This window comes from Nicotiana tabacum, unplaced genomic scaffold (genome assembly GCF_000715075.1).
Source record: "Nicotiana tabacum cultivar K326 unplaced genomic scaffold, ASM71507v2 Un00001, whole genome shotgun sequence".
Taxonomy (NCBI): domain Eukaryota; kingdom Viridiplantae; phylum Streptophyta; class Magnoliopsida; order Solanales; family Solanaceae; genus Nicotiana; species Nicotiana tabacum.
In genome coordinates, this window is record NW_027438239.1 from 4808060 (window position 1) to 4827463 (window position 19404).

Consider the following 19404-nt stretch of genomic DNA (forward strand, 5'->3'; position numbering starts at 1 on the left):
TGAATATGACTGAGTATGAAATTTCAATTTAAACAAATAATTCACAGCAATATGACCTCTGTGGGTCTCAATAATACTGGCACATAGCCTCACATGATTTTAATATGATTCTCAGCTCAATTTCTTTAACACATAAAACTATATAGAAAATTCCAAGATTATGACTACAAAGTCCCACGGAACCAATTACGTTACAATTTCTACGGTGCACGCCCACACGCCCATCACCTAGCATATGCGTCGCCTTCAAACAATTCACATAATATGTATATTCAAGGTTCATAATACGAATCCAATGCCGAGCAAGCTAAACAATGCTCCAGTAATCCTATTTTGCGCGTATCAACTCCTGAAAGGTTCGAATCTAGCCACAATAAATTTGATTCAATCCATACAATTTATAGGAATAAATTCCACATCAAAATACTAATATTTTCCCAAAAAAATCCGAAATTACACTCCAAAAATTGCCTGTTGCCGGCCCTAGTACCCGAGGTTTAAAGAGAGTTGTTGGTAAACTCGAGTACGTCCTCGGGAAGCTGGACCCTCTTCCCGGACGGTTCTTCAAACGCAAAAAGATCCGGACTCGGTATCGTACTAAAACCGCCCACAGGAAATGTGGTTAGACAATCTATTAGAACAGTGAAATTGACTAACAACGAGGCCAAAAATGAGGCCATGATTGCAGGTTTCGAAGTAGCCAAAGGCTTAGGAGCGTAGGTGATAAAGCCAAATGTGACTCCCTCCTCCTTGTGAATCAGGTTAACGGAATGTTTGAAGTTAGGGAAGAACGAATGCAAAGATACCTAGATAAGTTACAAATAACTTTGCACTGATTTAAGGGGTGGACTTTGCAACATGTGCCTCGAGATCAGAATAGTGAGGCCGATGCCCTCGCAAACTTAGGGTCATCGGTTGAATACAACGAGCTCAATTCGGGGGCCGTCGTGAAACTCATGAGGTCAGTAGTCGAAGAAGGCCACGTCGAAATAAACTCCACAAGCTTGACCTGGGAGTGGAGAAATAAATACATAGAGTATTTGAAAACCCAAAAACTTCCCCCGGATCCAAAAGAATCGAGGTCCATGAGCACGAAGTCAGCACGATTCACCTTATTTGAAGACGGAACCTTGTTCAGAAGAATGTTCGATGGTCCACTAGCGATATGTCTGGGACCAGGAAACACCGAGTATGTTCTGAGGGAAGTTCACGAGGGCACTTGCGAAAATCATTCTGGTGCCGAATCATTGGTTCAAAAGGTAATCAGAGCCGACTATTATAGGATAAACATGGAAAAAGATGCAAAGGAGTTCATTCGAAAATGTGACAAATGCCAAAGACATGCACCGATGATTCACCAGCTCGGGGAACTACTCCATTCGGTCTTGTCCTCATGGCCATTCATGAAGTGGGGAATGGATATCGTTGGCCCTCTTCCATGGGCACCAGGTAAAGGTCAATTTATTTTAGTTACGACTGACTATTTTTCTAAGTGGGTTGAAGCACAGGACTTCGAGAAAGTTAGGGAAAAGGAAGTCATCGACTTCGTTTGGGATCACATCATATGCCGATTCGGGATACCATCCGAAATTGTGTGTGATAACGGGAAACAGTTCATCGGCAGCAAAGTAACCAAATTTCTCGAAGATCATAAGATCAAAAGAATCTTATAAATACCTTATCATCCTAGAGGGAATAGGCAAGTCAAATCGACCAATAAAACCATCATCCAAAATCTTAAGTAGAGGCTAACCGACGCCAAAGCAAAGTGGAAGGAAATTCTGCCCGAAGTTCTTTGGTCATACCGCACAACCTCGAAGTCCAGTACTGGGGCTACCCTATTCTCATTAGTCTATGGTGCCGAAGACCTAATATCGGTCAAAGTCGGAGAGACAAGTATCCGGTTTTAATATGCAACAAAGGAATCAAATGACGAGGCCATGAATATGAACCTTGAACTATTGGATGAAAGGAGTGAAGCCGCCCTCATCCGATTAGCCGCCCAAAAGCAACGGATCGAGAGATATTACAATCAAATATCCAATCTTCGATATTTCAACGTCAGGAACTTAGTGCTAAGGAAAGTCACCCTCAACACCAGAAATCCAAATGAAGGGAAATTGGGTCCAAATTGGGAAGGACCATACCAAATTCTCGAGGTTACCGAAAAAGGGTCCTACATGCTCGGAACGATGAATGGAGAACAACTACCAAGCAATTAGAATATATCTCACCTAAAATGGTATTACTGCTTAAGGTACGACCCCTTTCCATTTACTAGACTAACACTTGCACGTGGTCAACAAGAAACAACGCTGGATTTTTCGGTGAACGGCACAAAGTCTTTAAGTCTGAAAGCACATGTTGCACTCTTTTTCCCTTAGACTGATTTTGTCCCAAAGGGGTTTTTTGGTAAGGTTTTTATCGAGGCAACAATGAATCTCAAGATTTTGGATGATGGGATATGCATTGTAAGGGCCTTTGCAACAATATCCGAGGTTCCTTTGCAATCAACCTCGAATACTGGGGGGGCTACCTTTGGGATATGCATTGTCTTCGAATATCAACTCTAGCAAGGAAACTACTTCATAAAGGGATTCATAAAGAGAGGGTCTCGATAGGAAGGATTTATTATAAGAGCCAAATGGTCAAAACGAACCGTGCCCATGTAGATTGCTCTAGCCCCGGCATAAAACATGTACGCAAGTATGATTATTTCAAACGAGAATAAATAGAAGTACTTTCCTTGCAATCATTTTATGTTTTAAAATTTTTTCCTCTTTACATCCCCTTAAAGAGCTTCGTACTTTCGAAAATAACAAGCCTAAGATCAATACATAACCAAAATGAGAACGACCACCCCCTCACTCGGGGACTGCCGTCCAACTCAAACAACCCAAGTCATCGAGCCTCGGGGATAAAAGACCTATTGCAACTCCCCGGTTTCTAAAGTCCACGGCCACCCCACTCGGGGACTCTATATCGAGCAAGCTTGGATGACTCGAGAAAATAAGCCCAATGGGCAGTTCCCGAACTAAAATTCTATGACCAATTTAACAGGCTCGAAGATGTCCGAAACCCGTAACAAAAAATAAGCCTTCGAAAAAGAAAAAAAATTTCACAATCAATTTTAAAGACTGCCCTAGGCAAAATCATAAACTTAAGATATTTTCGGGGAAAACATCTTCGGTAACATCGAACCCCAACAACGCCTTAACCCAGAAAGGAAATAAAATTAAGATTTGTTCGAACCTTTGAACACAACCTCATTGTTTCACGCTAAGGCATTTCGACCTTTGTGAATACAAGTAATAAAGTAGTGGAAATATTTGAGATCCGGAAGGGGAAGAAAAGCCTTATATATATATATATATAATAATCTTTACAAAGGCCAGATTGGCCTAACATAAAGAAAAGATGCAAAACAAAGAAAAACTATGAAGGCCTAAGTGGCCTGGTCTTCATCGGGGGTAACATCTCCATCCTCAGAATCTTCCCCATCTTTGGACTCGCTTAAGCCGTTAGAGTCTTCCTCAGGAAAGGCAAGCTTCCGGGCCCTACTTTCCTCTACTTTGGCATTCTCGATTTCGGCCATAACAACCAAGCCCTGAGCATGAACTCCCTCGAGGACTTCCCTTCGAGCTTGCCATTTTGCATGATCCACCATGCTCTTAGCCTTCGCCTGGATGGCCTCGATATCGACCTTAAATTGGTCCACTTTGACATCAACTTTGATGTTGTCCACGGCCACCTCAGATCTGGCCACTTCGAGTTTGCTAGCCAAGTTTTCCTTATCAGAAACAGCCAAGTCCAATCGAGATTGAAGCACCTTGATTTTCTCGACCTGCACCGAGGCCTTCCCTTTTGCAGCTTGGAGCTGGGTCCCGGCCAACTCCAGTTGTGCTTAGACGGCTTCCTTTTTCGAGTCTAAAATATCCATTTTTTTATTGAACTCTTCAGCCTCGACTTGTATTGTATCTACTTGTTTTTTAAGCTCCCCGATCTGTTCGATCCTCTGACGGACCTGCAGGATCTGATCATTATTTACTATCTCCGATTCATCTTCACTATCGTGAAGCACTCGGAATACCTGCTCGGCCATCTCGGCATGCTCGTCCCGAGCCGTTACTAAATCGGCCTGAAGCTTCTCACTGAGAAGCTTGTAGGTGTTACTTTTCTCAGTGAGGTCCCGCACCTCGGCTTTATGATGAGTTAAATCCTACCGATATCGGAGGAAAGCCTCGTGATGCAGCACCGAAGCATAAAAGCATAAGAGAAGATGTTATGGTTATTTACAACTTTAAAAGTTAGAATATATGAGAAAAAAAGGCACGCCAATTTAACTGATTTAAAGCTTGTCATGCTTTATTGAATAGATTAGTGGCTCCCGACAACGATTCCTTCCTTGATACCGGTAGGTCACCAAGCCCGGTGACGTCTTCCAAAGCAGCAAAATCAACCCCATTCAAGAAGTCGTGGATATCGGTCACTCCCTGAGGACTTAACATACTGGCCTCACGGATCTTGGCATCCGAAATTTGAAGAGACCCGCTGAGGTCGACATCTCCATGTTCATCTATTGGGGAACTTTCCCCGACCCCTCTAGCTTGGGACGGAATGGTCTTGACCTTTCTGGCTCGGAAGCTTCAACTAGAGCTCTCTCACCGACCTAGTCATGTCGGTATGCTTCAACTTCAGCGTTTGCCGGTTCGAGAACTTCTTGTACGATGACGTCGGCCCGCACACGGGCCACCAATTTTGAATTATATTCCTTTTCTTCTTTGAAATCCTCCCTTAATCGACGGATTGAATCCGAAGACATAGCACCGGTGTCCCCCCGGGCTTGCGAGACCTCCTCACCAGTCTTTTCTTTTCCGAGCCCGGGGAACTCGAAGCCCTTTTCCTCTTCTTCTCTTTGTCCTGCTTCGGAGCAGTGGTTGGGTAAAGACTTCTTCGTCATAAGATGGGGCCTCATTGCAACATCCTTTCCGAGGCCTACAAAGGAAAAAGATGAGTAAGCTCGAGAAAAAGCCCGAACGATTACCGTTCTAAGAAGGAAACTTACCATGATTGCGGTCCTCCCACCGACCATTCGACAACTCCATCCAAGCACGCTCTGAGTACGGCCTCTGTAACACAAGGCTTCGACCCATTTTTTAAGTTCCGGAATTGGGTCCGACATCTGGGCCACATCTGTGACGCCAAAAAATATCAATGAAGAAATAAATAAGAAAAGCAATAAGATTAAACCTTCAAAGCGAAGTACTACTTACATTTCATATTCCATTTCTCGGGAAATGGCATGTCTTCAGCAGGGATCAAGTTCGAAGTCCTTACTCGAACAAATCGACCCATCCAACCTCGGTCCCGACCTTCATCTATGCTCGATAACGGAGCCTTACTGGTTCGACGAGCAAGCTTGATCAGCCCCCCCTCGATAGAGTCGGGGACTATAGAGGAGCATAAGGTAGTCGAGGGTAAAGGGACATCCCTCAATTTTGCTTATACAAAATTGGAGGAAAATCACTATTATCCAGAAGGAGGGGTGGATCTGGCCAAGGATCACATCATACCTCTTGCAAAAGGCAATGATGATGGGGTCTAAGGGACCCAACGTAAAAGGGTAAGTGTAAACACTTAGAAATACCTCACGTGGGTAGTGATCGATTCCTCGGGCGAAGGAACCACCACATGCTTATTGACACAGTTGCAACCCTATTTAACCCTAGCAAGGGGTTTTTCAGTGATTGTGCATATTTACCTCGAGACCGGCTCACATCGGCCCGTTACCAAGGAGGCCTTTTTGACCCTAAAATTAGTAACAGTCAGGAACCCTGCCAGAACTAATTCCTCAGGGTGGGGTTCCGCCGCAGCCTCACCGCCGGCGGGCCGTGATGAAGAAGCAGCCTCCTTTTACGGTCTGGTCTTAGAAGTTTTCGCCATTGAATAACATGAGAAAAGAGAATTAATATAGTATGCGGATTGATGAGAATTCAAGAAATTTGGGTGAAAAAGTTGTAAAGCAAAGGGATTTTTGAAAAAAAGCAAGAGTAGGAAGAGCTTTGAACGTAAAAAGTTTGCATGAGAAAAAGCTAGGGTACTTATAGCTTGCTGGTGACGATTCAGAACCGGTAGTGGGCGACCAGCGACTGACAGTCATTTAATACCTTGATAACTGGACCGACGGGACATTTCGAGTTGTTTCTTACGTCATGATCGGGTGTACCAGTGACGTTCGTCGTTTACGTCATTACCCATCGAGACGGAGCTCGGAAATTCATATCATTTCTCGTGATCTTCTCTCCGAGAAACGAGGGGACAATCTGTATAAGGTTCAAACTCGTGTTATATCGAACCATGGTGTGAAGTTAGATTGCCGAGCTCGTGACCCAGAGATCGATTAAGATCGAGTTCGGCCAAGATCTAGACTAGCCAAGATCGAGACCGAGCAAGATCGAGACCGAGCAAGATGGAGATTGAACGAGACCAAGGGATGCTTACCAAGCCAAATAACGGAAAGCCTAAATGTCCACAATCAGGCGAGGATCGCGGTGGAAATCCTGGAACGTATCAAGGAGAGGCCGATTAATTAGCCTATCATGGAATTCCTAAATACAATCAAGAGTAAGACTCCCCTACTATATAAAAGGGGTCTGATCATTTGTAAGGAACATCATATTTACGCAATACAAAGCAATCACTACAAAAAAAACAACGTTTAGCAACGGATTTTAGCGACAAGCCATATTCCGTAGCTAAATAACGACAAATTAGCGACGAATTTTATTTTTTATCGCCAAATAAGCTACAAAAGATTTAGTACCAAATATAGCGATGGATTAGCGATAAAATTTTACATCCGTCGCTAAAAATTGGCGGCTTTATTTACCTACAAAATTAACGACAAAAGTGGGGTAACAAAAATTATTAAAATATAGCGACGGATTTAACGACAGAAACTTTGTCGCTGCGTTTATTTTACTTATCAAAACATTCCAAAATTTAATTGCGAAGGAAATTCCGTCGTTCGATTCTTAAAAATAATTTTGCCCAAGTTTTTATTAGCGACAAAAGTATTTCAGTCGCTATACCTTTTTAAAATTAAAGTTTATCTATGGCACAAATCTGCTTACCGACTCACATTCTCTCTCTCTATCAAACTCGCCGACTTTCTCTCATCTTCAACAATATGAGATTCTTGCATCCAATACAACAAGTTGGGTGTGAACCTAAGGCTCATATACCATTGCCGCACTTTCCCTTCTCTTCCACCATCGCCGGCCACCGTCTTGAGGTAATCCTAACTCATCTCTCTCTATCTCCACATTAATTTTTATATCTATATCTTTTTCTGCCACCATGGTGATTCTGGTTTCACCAACTTTTGTTGTTTTTGTTACTCCTATATATATTTCTTCACCTACTATCAATCTTATCCGAATATTTCTAAATAATTCGTTCAGTGATTTATTTTTTATATGTTTTTATTTTTATTTCGTTTATTTCTAATTACTTCTGTTGTTGAATATTTGATTTTTAGAATGATAGGCTTTGCCGTTGGGAATTATGCGGTGTGTGTTCTAGGGTTTAGATGCATGTATTTTGATATATATTATTGTGGTTGTTTCGTTACAGATTGGCATTGTTCAATCTATTGTTCGTGAGGCCTATTTCAATTTTCACTCCTTCTAAAAGTAAGCTAATAGTTAATCAAATTTTCCTCTTTTCTCTTTAGTTGCTTTTGGTTTTATTAAAGAATTTGCAGACGTTGAATACTTCCATAAGGTCAATTGAGTTTAATTGTTTGGTTTTGTTAAATTTATTGTTACATTTCAGTTAGACTAATTTTTCTCACCAACTTGTCTATAGGCCTGGAGTTATGTTTTGAGACATCATTTAGCCTTGAATATTTTACATCAAATTTTTAAAAATTTGAAAGGTTCAGTTTGTTGTTATTAAAGAGAATTGGTATACCTTTTTATAATTGGATGCCCCAATAATGCTGTTAAAATTGGTGTAGATGTTGTGAGTTATATGTATTGTATAAGAATTTTGGCAACATCAGAATGTATAAAAATTCTTTATCACATCTAGTTTTACTCGTTTTAGTTAATGATTTTATATTTGATTAGCTCCTCCTTGGTTGAAGAAAGCAAATTAGCTTATCCATTCGTGAGATTCTTTGTATATTATACTAGTAACTATTGTTAAAGAATTATTGTAACCTTAGAGTGTATGAAAAATTCTTGATCATATATTATTTTTACCATTTAAAATCAATGATGTTAGATTTTACTTGTCTCCTCATCTGTTAGAAGAAAGTAAATTAGCTTATCCATTTCCACAAGGCCTTTCCGAGTACTACAATAGTGATACTGTAAAAATAAATTCTTAACAAATTAGCTTTATTTTCTTGAGACACTCTATGGACTAGAGTTGTCAAATTATTAAGGATCTTTGTCAGCTATAGTTATGATATTATAAATGTATTGCTCTTTTTTATCCCTTCCTGATATGTTTTATGTCACCGCAAGATGGATGCTAACATTCCTGACATTCCTAACACTGGAAAAGATAGATTCGGATTTGCAAAGGTGAACATTTATCTTGTTTAATATAAGTTTTATGAGATCTTTGTTGTTTTGGGCAATTTTTTTTAATTGATGTTACTCAGTTTCTGCACTAGATGCAGCATGATCTTAGTGTAATCCTATGTTGACATCTTTTAAATTGTTCAAATTTGTAAGGAGTACAATTAGTCGATCAGTACTTTTGTTCTTTGTATACCATAGTGAAAGCATTCACTTTACCTATAATTTATTTATTTCAATATTAAATAGGAACATGGATAATCTAGAGCGTGATTGTAGCCATAAACTACTTAGAATAATATCTACCAGATTGACTTTGCATTGAAAGAAAGTGATTGAACCTGCTGTTTGTTAATAAATTTTAGATGAATAATACAGTTAGATATGCATTGTATCATGTCCTTATTTATTTTTTATATATTTTGTAGATATGCCTCGAGGTATATATGGTATACCTTGAAATACTGTCTTCTAATTTGTTCAGGTTAGAACCTTCAAGAGAATGCTCTGAGTGTATAACTAATTCTTTCAAGCATAAACATGATCCTTATGGAATCAACTGGAAAAGCGTCTCGTATGAGATAAAAATATTTTAATTTGGAGAATTCAAGGTATAATCCATCACAATTGAATTTAGAAAGTATATTAACTTTTATATATAATTTATTAATGTTATTACTTTACAAAATTATTTTAGAAGGTATTCTACTGGGATTCTTCAATTGATACTGCTATGTGGAACCAATGGGGGCATAGGGTAGCAAAAAGATACAGTGATTTCATTAGCAAACTAAAAAACAAATGAGGTGCAACGGAAATCTATTCCAAATGATGTGTGGCAAAGTTGGATGAGACTTTAGAAAGATCCTAATTGTGTTGAAAAGTCAGAAATAAATACAAAAAATTATTATGGTGGTGGGAGCAGAGTTGCCACTGGACTCACACGGGTGTGTCTATTAGTGTTGGGGAGCATCGCAAGAGACCTGTAAGTGTATATAAAATATCTGAAAATCTCATTTAAGTTTGCACTAATTCGAATTTGAAAATCTTATTTAAGTTCGGTAAGTTGTGAGTTTCGGATTGTCTCTTGTTCTGTTTTTAATATTCTGTGCTTGAAATTATTGTGAGAATTTCTTTTCGAAAAATCTAGGTTGTCAATGTGGGCCGAAATTGAAGTTAGCAGTTGGATAAACTGTTTAATATTGATATTTCTTACTTTGTCACCTTTTCACTGTTACATAAACTGTTTAATATTAATATCTAATAAAAGCTTAGTTATTCTACATTTCCTGAAACTGAGCTGTAATTAAGTTAGATAGAGTAGTGAAGACTCACCTAAGAATTCATGACATAAGAATCAACAGCAGCATAAAGTGCAGCGACACGAGTGGTTGCTGGAGTCCATAGTACCGTGTTTGACAAGTTAGAATGTTGATTAGAAAGTTGAAAGAAAAAAGTTCTTATGTCTTTTAAGTTGTCCTAAGCTAGTAGAAAAAAAAGTTCTTATGTCTTTTAAGAAAAAAGTTCTTATGCATTTTACGTTGTCTTGCTCTAAATACCTTGCCCACATTGGAGTTGATTTCAGAGGTGGGAGTTGAGATTGAGAGCTTCAAAACTGTCACGACCCAAAATTTCCCACCGTCGGGACCGTGATGACGCCTAACATTTCACTTGCAAGGCAACCCAAATTCTTATTTTCATTTAGTAAATAACAATAATTAGATAAGATGAAATATAGTAAGTGCGGAATAATATAAAGACTGTATCAATTACTACCACCCGGATCTGGAGTCACAATTCACGAGCATTCTTGAATTTACTACAAGTAATAGTCTGAAAGAAATACAATTGTTTAAATGAAAGAAACAATAGAACAGAAAAGATAGATGGGGACTTCAAGGTCTGTGAACGCCGACAAATATACCTTGAGTCTCCGGATAGCGGTATGATAGCAAAATCTCGATCAACCCGAGCCGATACAAAAATCTGCACAGAAAGTGCAGAGTGCAGTATCAGTACAACTGACTCCATGTACTGGTTTTGTAACAATCCCCTCCCGGATCACAGAGGTAAGGGAGTGAATGTGATAGAGACCGACGAGGAATGGGATCTGGAGGGGCAATCAGACTCATTCGGGAGTGGGATGATCCTAAAACGTCTCCGGTCACCCTCACACCCACTGTGGTACAAACTAGAGCACCATTTGAAGTCGAGGTAACTAGACCCTTCACTATCATGGGAGCCCCCATGCCATCTTACAAGTCAGATGTTATCCCATGGGATTATGTTGCGGAAGCAAGGAGAAAAGGAAAAGCAAAAATGGAGGAAACAGGTGCGGCGCAAGGCATGACTAGAACTGGCAGCGTCTATACACCTGAGCACCTGGGAGGAACAAGAAAAGAAGCTGCATCTAAGCCGCCTGTTGTTGAGACTGGCCCTGATGACCTTTGGAGAAAGGTACAAGTAAGGGAATACTCTGTTGTCGATCATCTGAACAAAACACCCGCTCAGATATCCGTCTTGTCACTGCTGCAAAACTTTGAGACACAAAAGAATGCCTTGATGAAAGTGCTGAGTGAATCTTATGTACCCACCAACATCACTAGTGGGGAGATGGCCAACATGGTCGGGCAGGTACTGGAAAGCCACAAAATCACCTTTCACGAGGATGAATTACCACCAGAAGGACTAAGTCATAACAGGGCACTACACATCATAGTGCAATTGAGGATAAGTTCATCGCCAGGGTCCTGATATATGGGGGTTCAAGTCTCAATATATGCCCACTGACTACTCTAAAGAGGTTGGGTAAAGGCCTGCACGAGATACGGATGGGAAGTATGAATGTAAAGGCATTTGATGGATCCCAAAGAGCCACAATTGGAGAAATCAACCTCAACCTACAAATGGGCCCGACCTAGTTTGATGTTGAGTTCCAAGTGCTGGATATATCTGCTACCTATAATCTATTATTGGGATGACCCTGGATACACGCCGCTAGGGCAGTGGCTTCTACTCTACATCAGGCTGTGATGTTTGAATGGATTCATCAAGAAGTGATTATCCATGGGGATGGAAGCAACCCCATATATACCAATCATACCGTTCCAATCATCGAGAATAGGAAGAAGCTGGGTGGAGAAACGTACCATCGCGTTGAGCGAGTCAACACAATTGAAAAGGATCGATGGTGGAGTAACAAGATAGAAAGCATATTACTATGGACAGGATATGAACCTGGCAAGGGTCTGGGCAAAAACCTTTAAGGGATCACCAAACCCATACAACCGCAGCGTCATGGCACAACCTTTGGGCTCAGATATGAATATACTTGGCAAGAGTACCAAAATTGGTCGCTGCCATGGCGTGGCCCTTATTATCCGCTGGAACAACCAGTACCACCTCTGCACCAGACATTGCATCGAGCTGACATGATGTGGGGATCTGAGGAAGATGAAGTCTTAGCTGGCATGAGGAAATTGTTTCTGGATGAAAAAAGATATGGATTGCAGTGCGATAGTTGAGGAGGAAGAGGAGGAAGACCTTACCATTCAGACCGTTGGGAAAGGAGCTTTTCTCAAAAACTGGACTGCTGCACCATCCTGGGCCCGTCGAGTTCCTGGGTAGCTTGGCAGATTATGATCAATTATTTTTAAGCATTTGAGACATTTTCAATATTTTTTTTTGAAATAATTGCTCGAGTCATCGAGCCGCATTTGCTAACATTTTAAAGATTTCAATTAATGCATTGCTACTTTTCGTATTTACTATTATTATTTACATTTTCTCTTTTTACGGCATTATTATTACCTATCCCAAAGAATCTATGACTGTGACATGTAATGAAACAACGTAACATAAGGATAGTGATTCAGAGGACCTGGAAGATGATACGATACGTGAGGAAATTGTCAGAGAAGTGGAAAATTTTAAAAACAAGCCAAAGTCCAATTTGGACGAAACTGAAGCAGTTAACTTTGGGGGTTCCGAACTGGTCAAGGAAACACGCATAAGCATCCATCTATCACCGTCAGAAAAGAAGAGTACATCAGATTCCTAAAAGAATATGAAGATATCTTTGCATGGTCCTACGACGATATGGTGGGTTTGAGCACATCCATAGTAGCTCACAAGTTACCCACTAATCCTACATGTCCACCGGTAAAGCAGAAGCTCAGAAAATTCAAGCCGAATATGAGTTTGAAGATAAAAAAGGAGGTCACCAAGCAGATCAAAGCCAAGGTTCTTATAGTGGTCGAGTACCCGACTTGGTTGGCCAACATTGTGCCAGTTCCGAAGAAAGATGGGAAAGTCAAAGTATGTGTTGACTTCCGAGATCTAAACAGAGCAAGTCCCAAAGATGATTTTTCGTTGCCTAATATACACATATTGATCGACAATTATTCCAAACATGAACTCCAATCCTTTGTGGATTGCTTCGCGGGGTGCCATCAGATCTGGATGGATGAGGAGGATGCTGAAAAGATAGCCTTCATCACGCCATAGGGAATATATTGTTATAAAATTATGCCATTTGGTCTGAAGAATGCCGGAGCCACCTACATGAGAGCCATGAAAACTATTTTCCATGACATGATACATAAAGAGATAGAAGTGTACGTGGATGATGTTATCATCAAATCCAAAAGGAGTACGGATCACATAGCAGATCTAAGGAAATTCTTCGATCGGCTTCGAAGGTATAATCTGAAACGGAATCCTGCAAAGTGTGCTTTCAGAGTCCCTGCTGGAAAATTGTTAGGATTCATCGTCAATCGCAGAGGGATTGAGTTAGACCCATCAAAAGTCAAAGCAATCCAAGATTTGCCACCTCCGAAGAATAAGAAAGATGTGATAAGCTTTTTAGGGCATCTTAATTACATCAGTCGCTTCATAGCACAATCAACAGTGATATGTAAGCCGATCTTCAAAATGCTGAGGAAAGATGCTGCAACATGTTGGACTGAAGAATGCCAAAAAGCCTTCGACAAAATCAAGGAGTATTTATCCAAACCGCCTGTTCTGGTCCCACCAGAGCTAGGAAGACCAATGCTGCTTTATTTGTCCATACTAGATGGAGCTTTCAGTTGCGTTTTGGGACAACATGATGAAACTGGAAGAAAGGAGCATGCAATATAATATTTGAGCAAGGAATTCACACCCTACGAAGACCGGTACTCTTTGCTGGAACGCACCTGCTGTGCTTTGCAATGGATAGCTCAAAGGTTGAGGCATTATTTCTATGCATACACTACATATCTCATATCGAGGATGGATCCACTGAAATATATCTTTTAGAAGCCCATGCCTGCGGGTAAGCTAGCAAAGTGGCAAATATTTCTGAGCGAGTTTGGCATCGTCTATGTAACTCAGAAGGTGGTCAAAGGGCAAGCATTGGCGGATCATCTGGCAAAAAATTCCCGTAGATGGAGAATACAAACCATTGAAAACGTATTTTCCCGATGAGGAGGTGTCGTTCGTGGGAGAAGATATCACTGAAGCATATGATGGTTGGAGAATGTTCTTCGACGGAACAACAAACTTCAACGGAGTAGGTATTAGAGTTGTGTTGGTATTAGAAACCGGCCAATACTATCTGGTATCTGCAAAACTCAGGGTTCCATGCACCAACAATATGGCAGAATATGAGGCTTGCATCTTGGGACTCAGGTTGGCCATTGACATAAATGTTCAGGAGCTGCTGGTAATTGGAGATTTTGGTGCATCAGGCTTTAGGAGAATGGGCTACAAAGAACACCAAAATATTGCCATATTTGCACTGTGTACAAGATCTGATCAAAAGGTTCACAAAGATAGAATTCAAACATGTTCCGAGAGTTCAAAATGAGTTCGCAGATGCATTGGCCACTCTATCTTCCATGATACAACACCCATACAAGAACTTCATCGATCCTGTCCCAATAGGAATTCATAAACAGCCAGCTTATTGTGCTCATGTTGAAAAAGAGAGAGATGGAAATTCGTGGTTCCACGACATCAAGGAATATTTGGCAAAAGGAGAATATCCAGAGCACTCTACCCATACTCAAAAGCGCACGCTTTGGAAATTAGCCAACCATTTCTTTCAAGGCGGAGGAATTCTATATAGAAGAACTCCTTACTTGGGATTATTACGGTGTGTCAATGCCAAGGAAGCTTCCAGATTGCTCGAGAAAATACATGTCGGAACCTGCGGACCACACATGAATGGTTTCACCTTAGCCAAAAAGATACTAAGAGCAGGGTATTTTTGGATAACTATGGAAACAGACTGCATCAAGTATGTTCAGAAGAGCCACCAATGCCAGATACATTCTGTCATGATACGGGTACTACCCAATGAACTAAATGCAACAAGTTCACCTTGGCCTTTCACGTCTTGGGGTATGGATGCCATCGGCCTAATCGAGCCTGCCGCTTCGAATGGGCATATATTCATTCTAGTGGCCATAGACTACTTCACAAAATAGGTTGAAGCAGCATCTTAAAAAGCTATAACTAAGAAGGTCGTAGAAGATTTTGTTCGGGACCGCATTGTTTGTCGGTTCGGAGTACCAGAGTTAATCATCACTGACAACGCTGACAATATCAACAGTGATCTGATGAAGGCCATGTGTGAAACCTTCAAGATCAAGCATAAGAACTCCACATCATACAGGCCGCAAATGAACGGAGCCGTAGAAGCCGCTAACAAGAACATCAAGAAGATACTGAGGAAAATGGTAGATAATCACAAACAATGGCACGAGAAGTTGTCATTCGCTCTACTCGAATAGCATACCGCAGTTCGCACATCAACTGGGGCAACTCCTTACCTATTGGTTTATGGCACTGAAGCAGTTATTCTTGTCGAAGTAGAAATCCCTTCTTTAAGAATTATACAAGAAGACGAGCTCAGCGATGCAGAATGGGTACAGAGCCAATACGAGCAACTAGCTCTCATTGATGGTAAAAGAATGAATGCGGTATGTCACAGTCAACTCTATCAGAACAGGATGGCAAGATCCTTCAACAAAAGGGTCAGACCGAGGCAATTTACACCGGGTCAATTGGTGCTAAAATGAATCTTCTCACATCAAGATGAAGCCAAGGGGAAGTTTTCACCCAATTAGCAGGGTCCCTATATGGTTCATTGGGTAGTGACAGGAGGAGCACTTATACATGCAGAAATGGACGGAGAGATTTGGCCAAAACCTATCAACTCAGACGCAGTCAAAAGATACTATGTTTAGGATTGTTCGCACTTCTTCACTTGATGTAACTGAACTACTCTTGACATGATTCCCGTTTAAGAGGGGATGCGTAGGCAGCCCTGTGGGTTCGATCACATCTTAATAAAATCTTCATTTTTTCCATGATCTGAAACTGGGGCAAGATCGCAAGTTCAAGTCGACATCGTCATGTGTGGAACAACCGAAAAGTATTGTCAAAAGTATGCATTTAAACTGGGGCAGAATTTTGAGGACGACCCTCAAAATTCTAAATCAAGGAGGTTGTAATGTCTCTAAATGTATCGCAGTCACCGGTTCATCTAAATTATTTGATCTCACATACTACAATACATTTCAAGCAACTATATTTTTGCAAATAATTTGTCAAATGCATATATATTTTTCGAAAACTTTGTTTCTATGACAGCCGGATGCTACCCAGGGTAACTCAAACAGGGACTACAAGATAAGAGTGTTGGCAAAGCAAGGAGTCAAGAGCACGAACCGACCTCCCCCCCCGCAAAGCTCACGATTTTTCTTTGAATGCAGGCACTATAAAACAACAATATTCACAAAAACATACGCACATCAAATCACTACCTTCATGATGACAAATTACCAAACATAAACACATCCAGCTAAGAAATACTTCGCTCTATCACTGTCACTCATTGCTTTTCTTGCATAAGGCCAAGTACTGCCTTTCCTTTGCATGAGACTAAGCCTTGTCTCCCTTCCTTTGCATGAGACTAAGCCTTGTCTCCCTTCCTTTGCATGAGACTAAGCACTGTCTCCACTTCTTGCATGAGGCTAAGCATTACCTCTGTAATTGCATAAGGCTAAGCACTGCCTTTCCCTGCATGAGACTAAGCATTGTCTCCCTTTCTTGCATGAGGCTAAGCGTTGCCTCCATAATTGCATAAGGCTAAGCACTGACTTTTCTTGCATGAGACTAAGCATTGTCTCATTTTCTTGCACGAGGCTATGCATTGCCTTCATAATTGCATAAGGCTAAGCATTGCCTTCTTCTGCATGAGACTAAGCATTGTCTCCCTTTATTGCATGAGGCTAAGCGTTGCCTCCATAATTGCGTAAGGCTAAGCACTGCCTTTCCCTACATAAGACTAAGCATTATCTCATTTTCTTGCACGAGGCTACGCATTGCCTTCATAATTGCATAAGGCTAAGCTTTTCCTTCTTCTACATGATACTAAGCATTGTCTCATTTTCTTGCATAAGGCTAAGCATTGCCTCTATAATTTCATAAGGCGAAGCGCTGCCTTTCCCCGCACGAGACTAATCGTTGTCTTTGTTTCCTGCATAAGGCTAAGCATTGCCCTTTATTTTCATAGGACTAAATATTGTCTCCACTATACTGCATAAGGCTAAGCACTGCCTTTCCTAGCGTGAGACTAAGCACTGTCTTCGTCCTGTGCATAAGGCTAAGCACTGCCTTTTCTTGCATGAGACTAAGCATTATCTCCCTTCTTCGCATCGGACTAAACACTGCCCTCATCTCAAACAAGACTAAGCCTTGCCTTTTCCCGTCCCCGCATACAATCAAGCATCACCTGTTTCCTTTTTCAAACAATCGATACCGCCATATCTCTACATCTCATAGGCTGAAACATCGCCATTTTTCCGAAGGCGTTATAGTCCGAAGGCACCATCCTCATAGCCGGGAGACACCATTCCATGGCCTGAGGATCTCTCGATATTGCATATCATTATTTAAAGGTGTCAGAGTCCAGAGGCACCATCCCCATAGCCCGAGGACACCATTTCATGACCTGTGAATCCCTTATCATACACTTCATGGCCCAGGACGTCATGGTCTAAGGACATCATCCTCACCGTCCAAAGACAACCTTCATGGTCCAAAGGGAATTTGCATCATATTTAAATTTTTGCAATAACCCATATATATCTGCATGTACCGTGTTTTAAGTTTTACAGGTAACTCGAAAGTAACTGTTCTGCAAACGGGAGCAATCTTCGCTCGCAGCGCTCACATCCTTCAATTGCTTCAAACGTAACCGACTACCAATAATTGACTGTATTTTACTCTACGACCGTTCGAACATTTGCCTCATACACTCGTAACATCTAAAATTCGCATTCATGACCCCATCAAAATCGCCCGTTACTTACAACACTTGCCCGAAACATACTATCATTCTTATAACAACTCCATCGGCTTTGCTCATCGTTAGATCCAGAACTACACATGACTTGATTCCCGTAACACCAGGGATATGTAGGCAACTCAGGAACCAGGGTTCGGCCCCCATTTTTAAATCACATCATACCCCATTCAAATCGGCCAAAATTGGTCATCATTTTCTTTACCCGACAACTCTTTCATCATTCCCGGGTAAAGAGGGGCAGTTATTGATACCCAATTTTGTCCTCATACTTTTTTAAAATAGTATATATACTTTCAAAATGTCATCTTTGCGTCATTATTTAATTTATAAGCATTTTTTATAATTTTTCATAATTTTTAGAACTTTAAAATTAATTTTCTCGCATTTAAATTACTTGAATATTTACTAATGATTCCTTTATATTATTTTTGATGACTTAGTTATCACAAAAAAATTATTATTTGCATCCACATATATGTTTTAAATATTTTTACTTCATTTCATATAATTATATTAGTATTGTTAGGCTATTTACACGATCTTGCAATAAATCCACCCTTACCCATAACCCTAACCCTATTATCCCACTACATCCGCCTTTGAACCTCTCAATCTCCTCCATTTTCTCTGAAGAACCCTAATCGCCGCCTTTCCCTAATTCCTCTCCTAATCCCGTTAATAATGGGATTCACCCGTTATTTGCTTACCATACTTATGTTCCTTCTCAACTGGTTGCCTCTTTATGGTATTATATAGTTCTTGCTCTATTTGGCAAGTACAAATCTTCGAATCAAGGGGAATCAGCTTCAATCATTGGGATCCAGACAATATTTCATCTATATACATTAATAGCAAGGCTATATAGGTCTGATTCACCAAGATCCTCGACCAATCTTTGATTTCTGTCAACTAGGGTTTGTTTGGTTTTCTCCTAATCCGATTCAAAATCGATTTTGCATGTTACTCTTTCCTTATTTTTGTGATTCGATTGATGTTTTCCTTTTCTGATTTTGGTTAACTGAACACTATAAAACCCCCTTCCCTAACCCCCCCCTAAACGGACGAAATGATCATTGCTACTGCACTTAATATATTTTCCTCACTCGTTCATCTTATCTAAAACACTTAGGTCTTTGTCTGGCTGAAAGGAAAGACCATAATATTATCAACCTCCTCCGATGCAAGCACTGCTCGGAGCCCTTTTGAGGCTCTTGTGAACTCTGAAGCATCGGGGATCTGGGATTCTTTCTACCAGTATTCTAAACTCCTTATTATTTTGCTCGTTTAATTTCGCTATTGGTTAGTGTCCTTACCTCTTGCAATGTTAACTATTTTCGTTCTGTTTATTTATATGTGTTCTATGTGTTAGTGATGTTTAAATTCTGTAAGCATGATTCAGTTTCCTCGTTATTTATGAGTCCCTGATACTATACTGTCATGATATTGTTCTATAAT

At 40.5% G+C, this 19404-nt stretch overlaps 1 protein-coding gene across 1 annotated transcript in view; it reads left to right on the forward strand.

Moving 5' to 3' along the window:
* Positions 1-10910: 10910 nt before the first annotated feature.
* Positions 10911-19404, forward strand: part of LOC142178811 (putative expansin-B14) — a 28577-nt gene continuing 20083 nt past the window's right edge. Inside the window, exon 1 of the mRNA XM_075248532.1 lies at positions 10911-11048. Within this exon, the coding sequence (XP_075104633.1) occupies positions 10911-11048 (138 nt within the window). The remainder of the gene's footprint in view (positions 11049-19404) is intronic.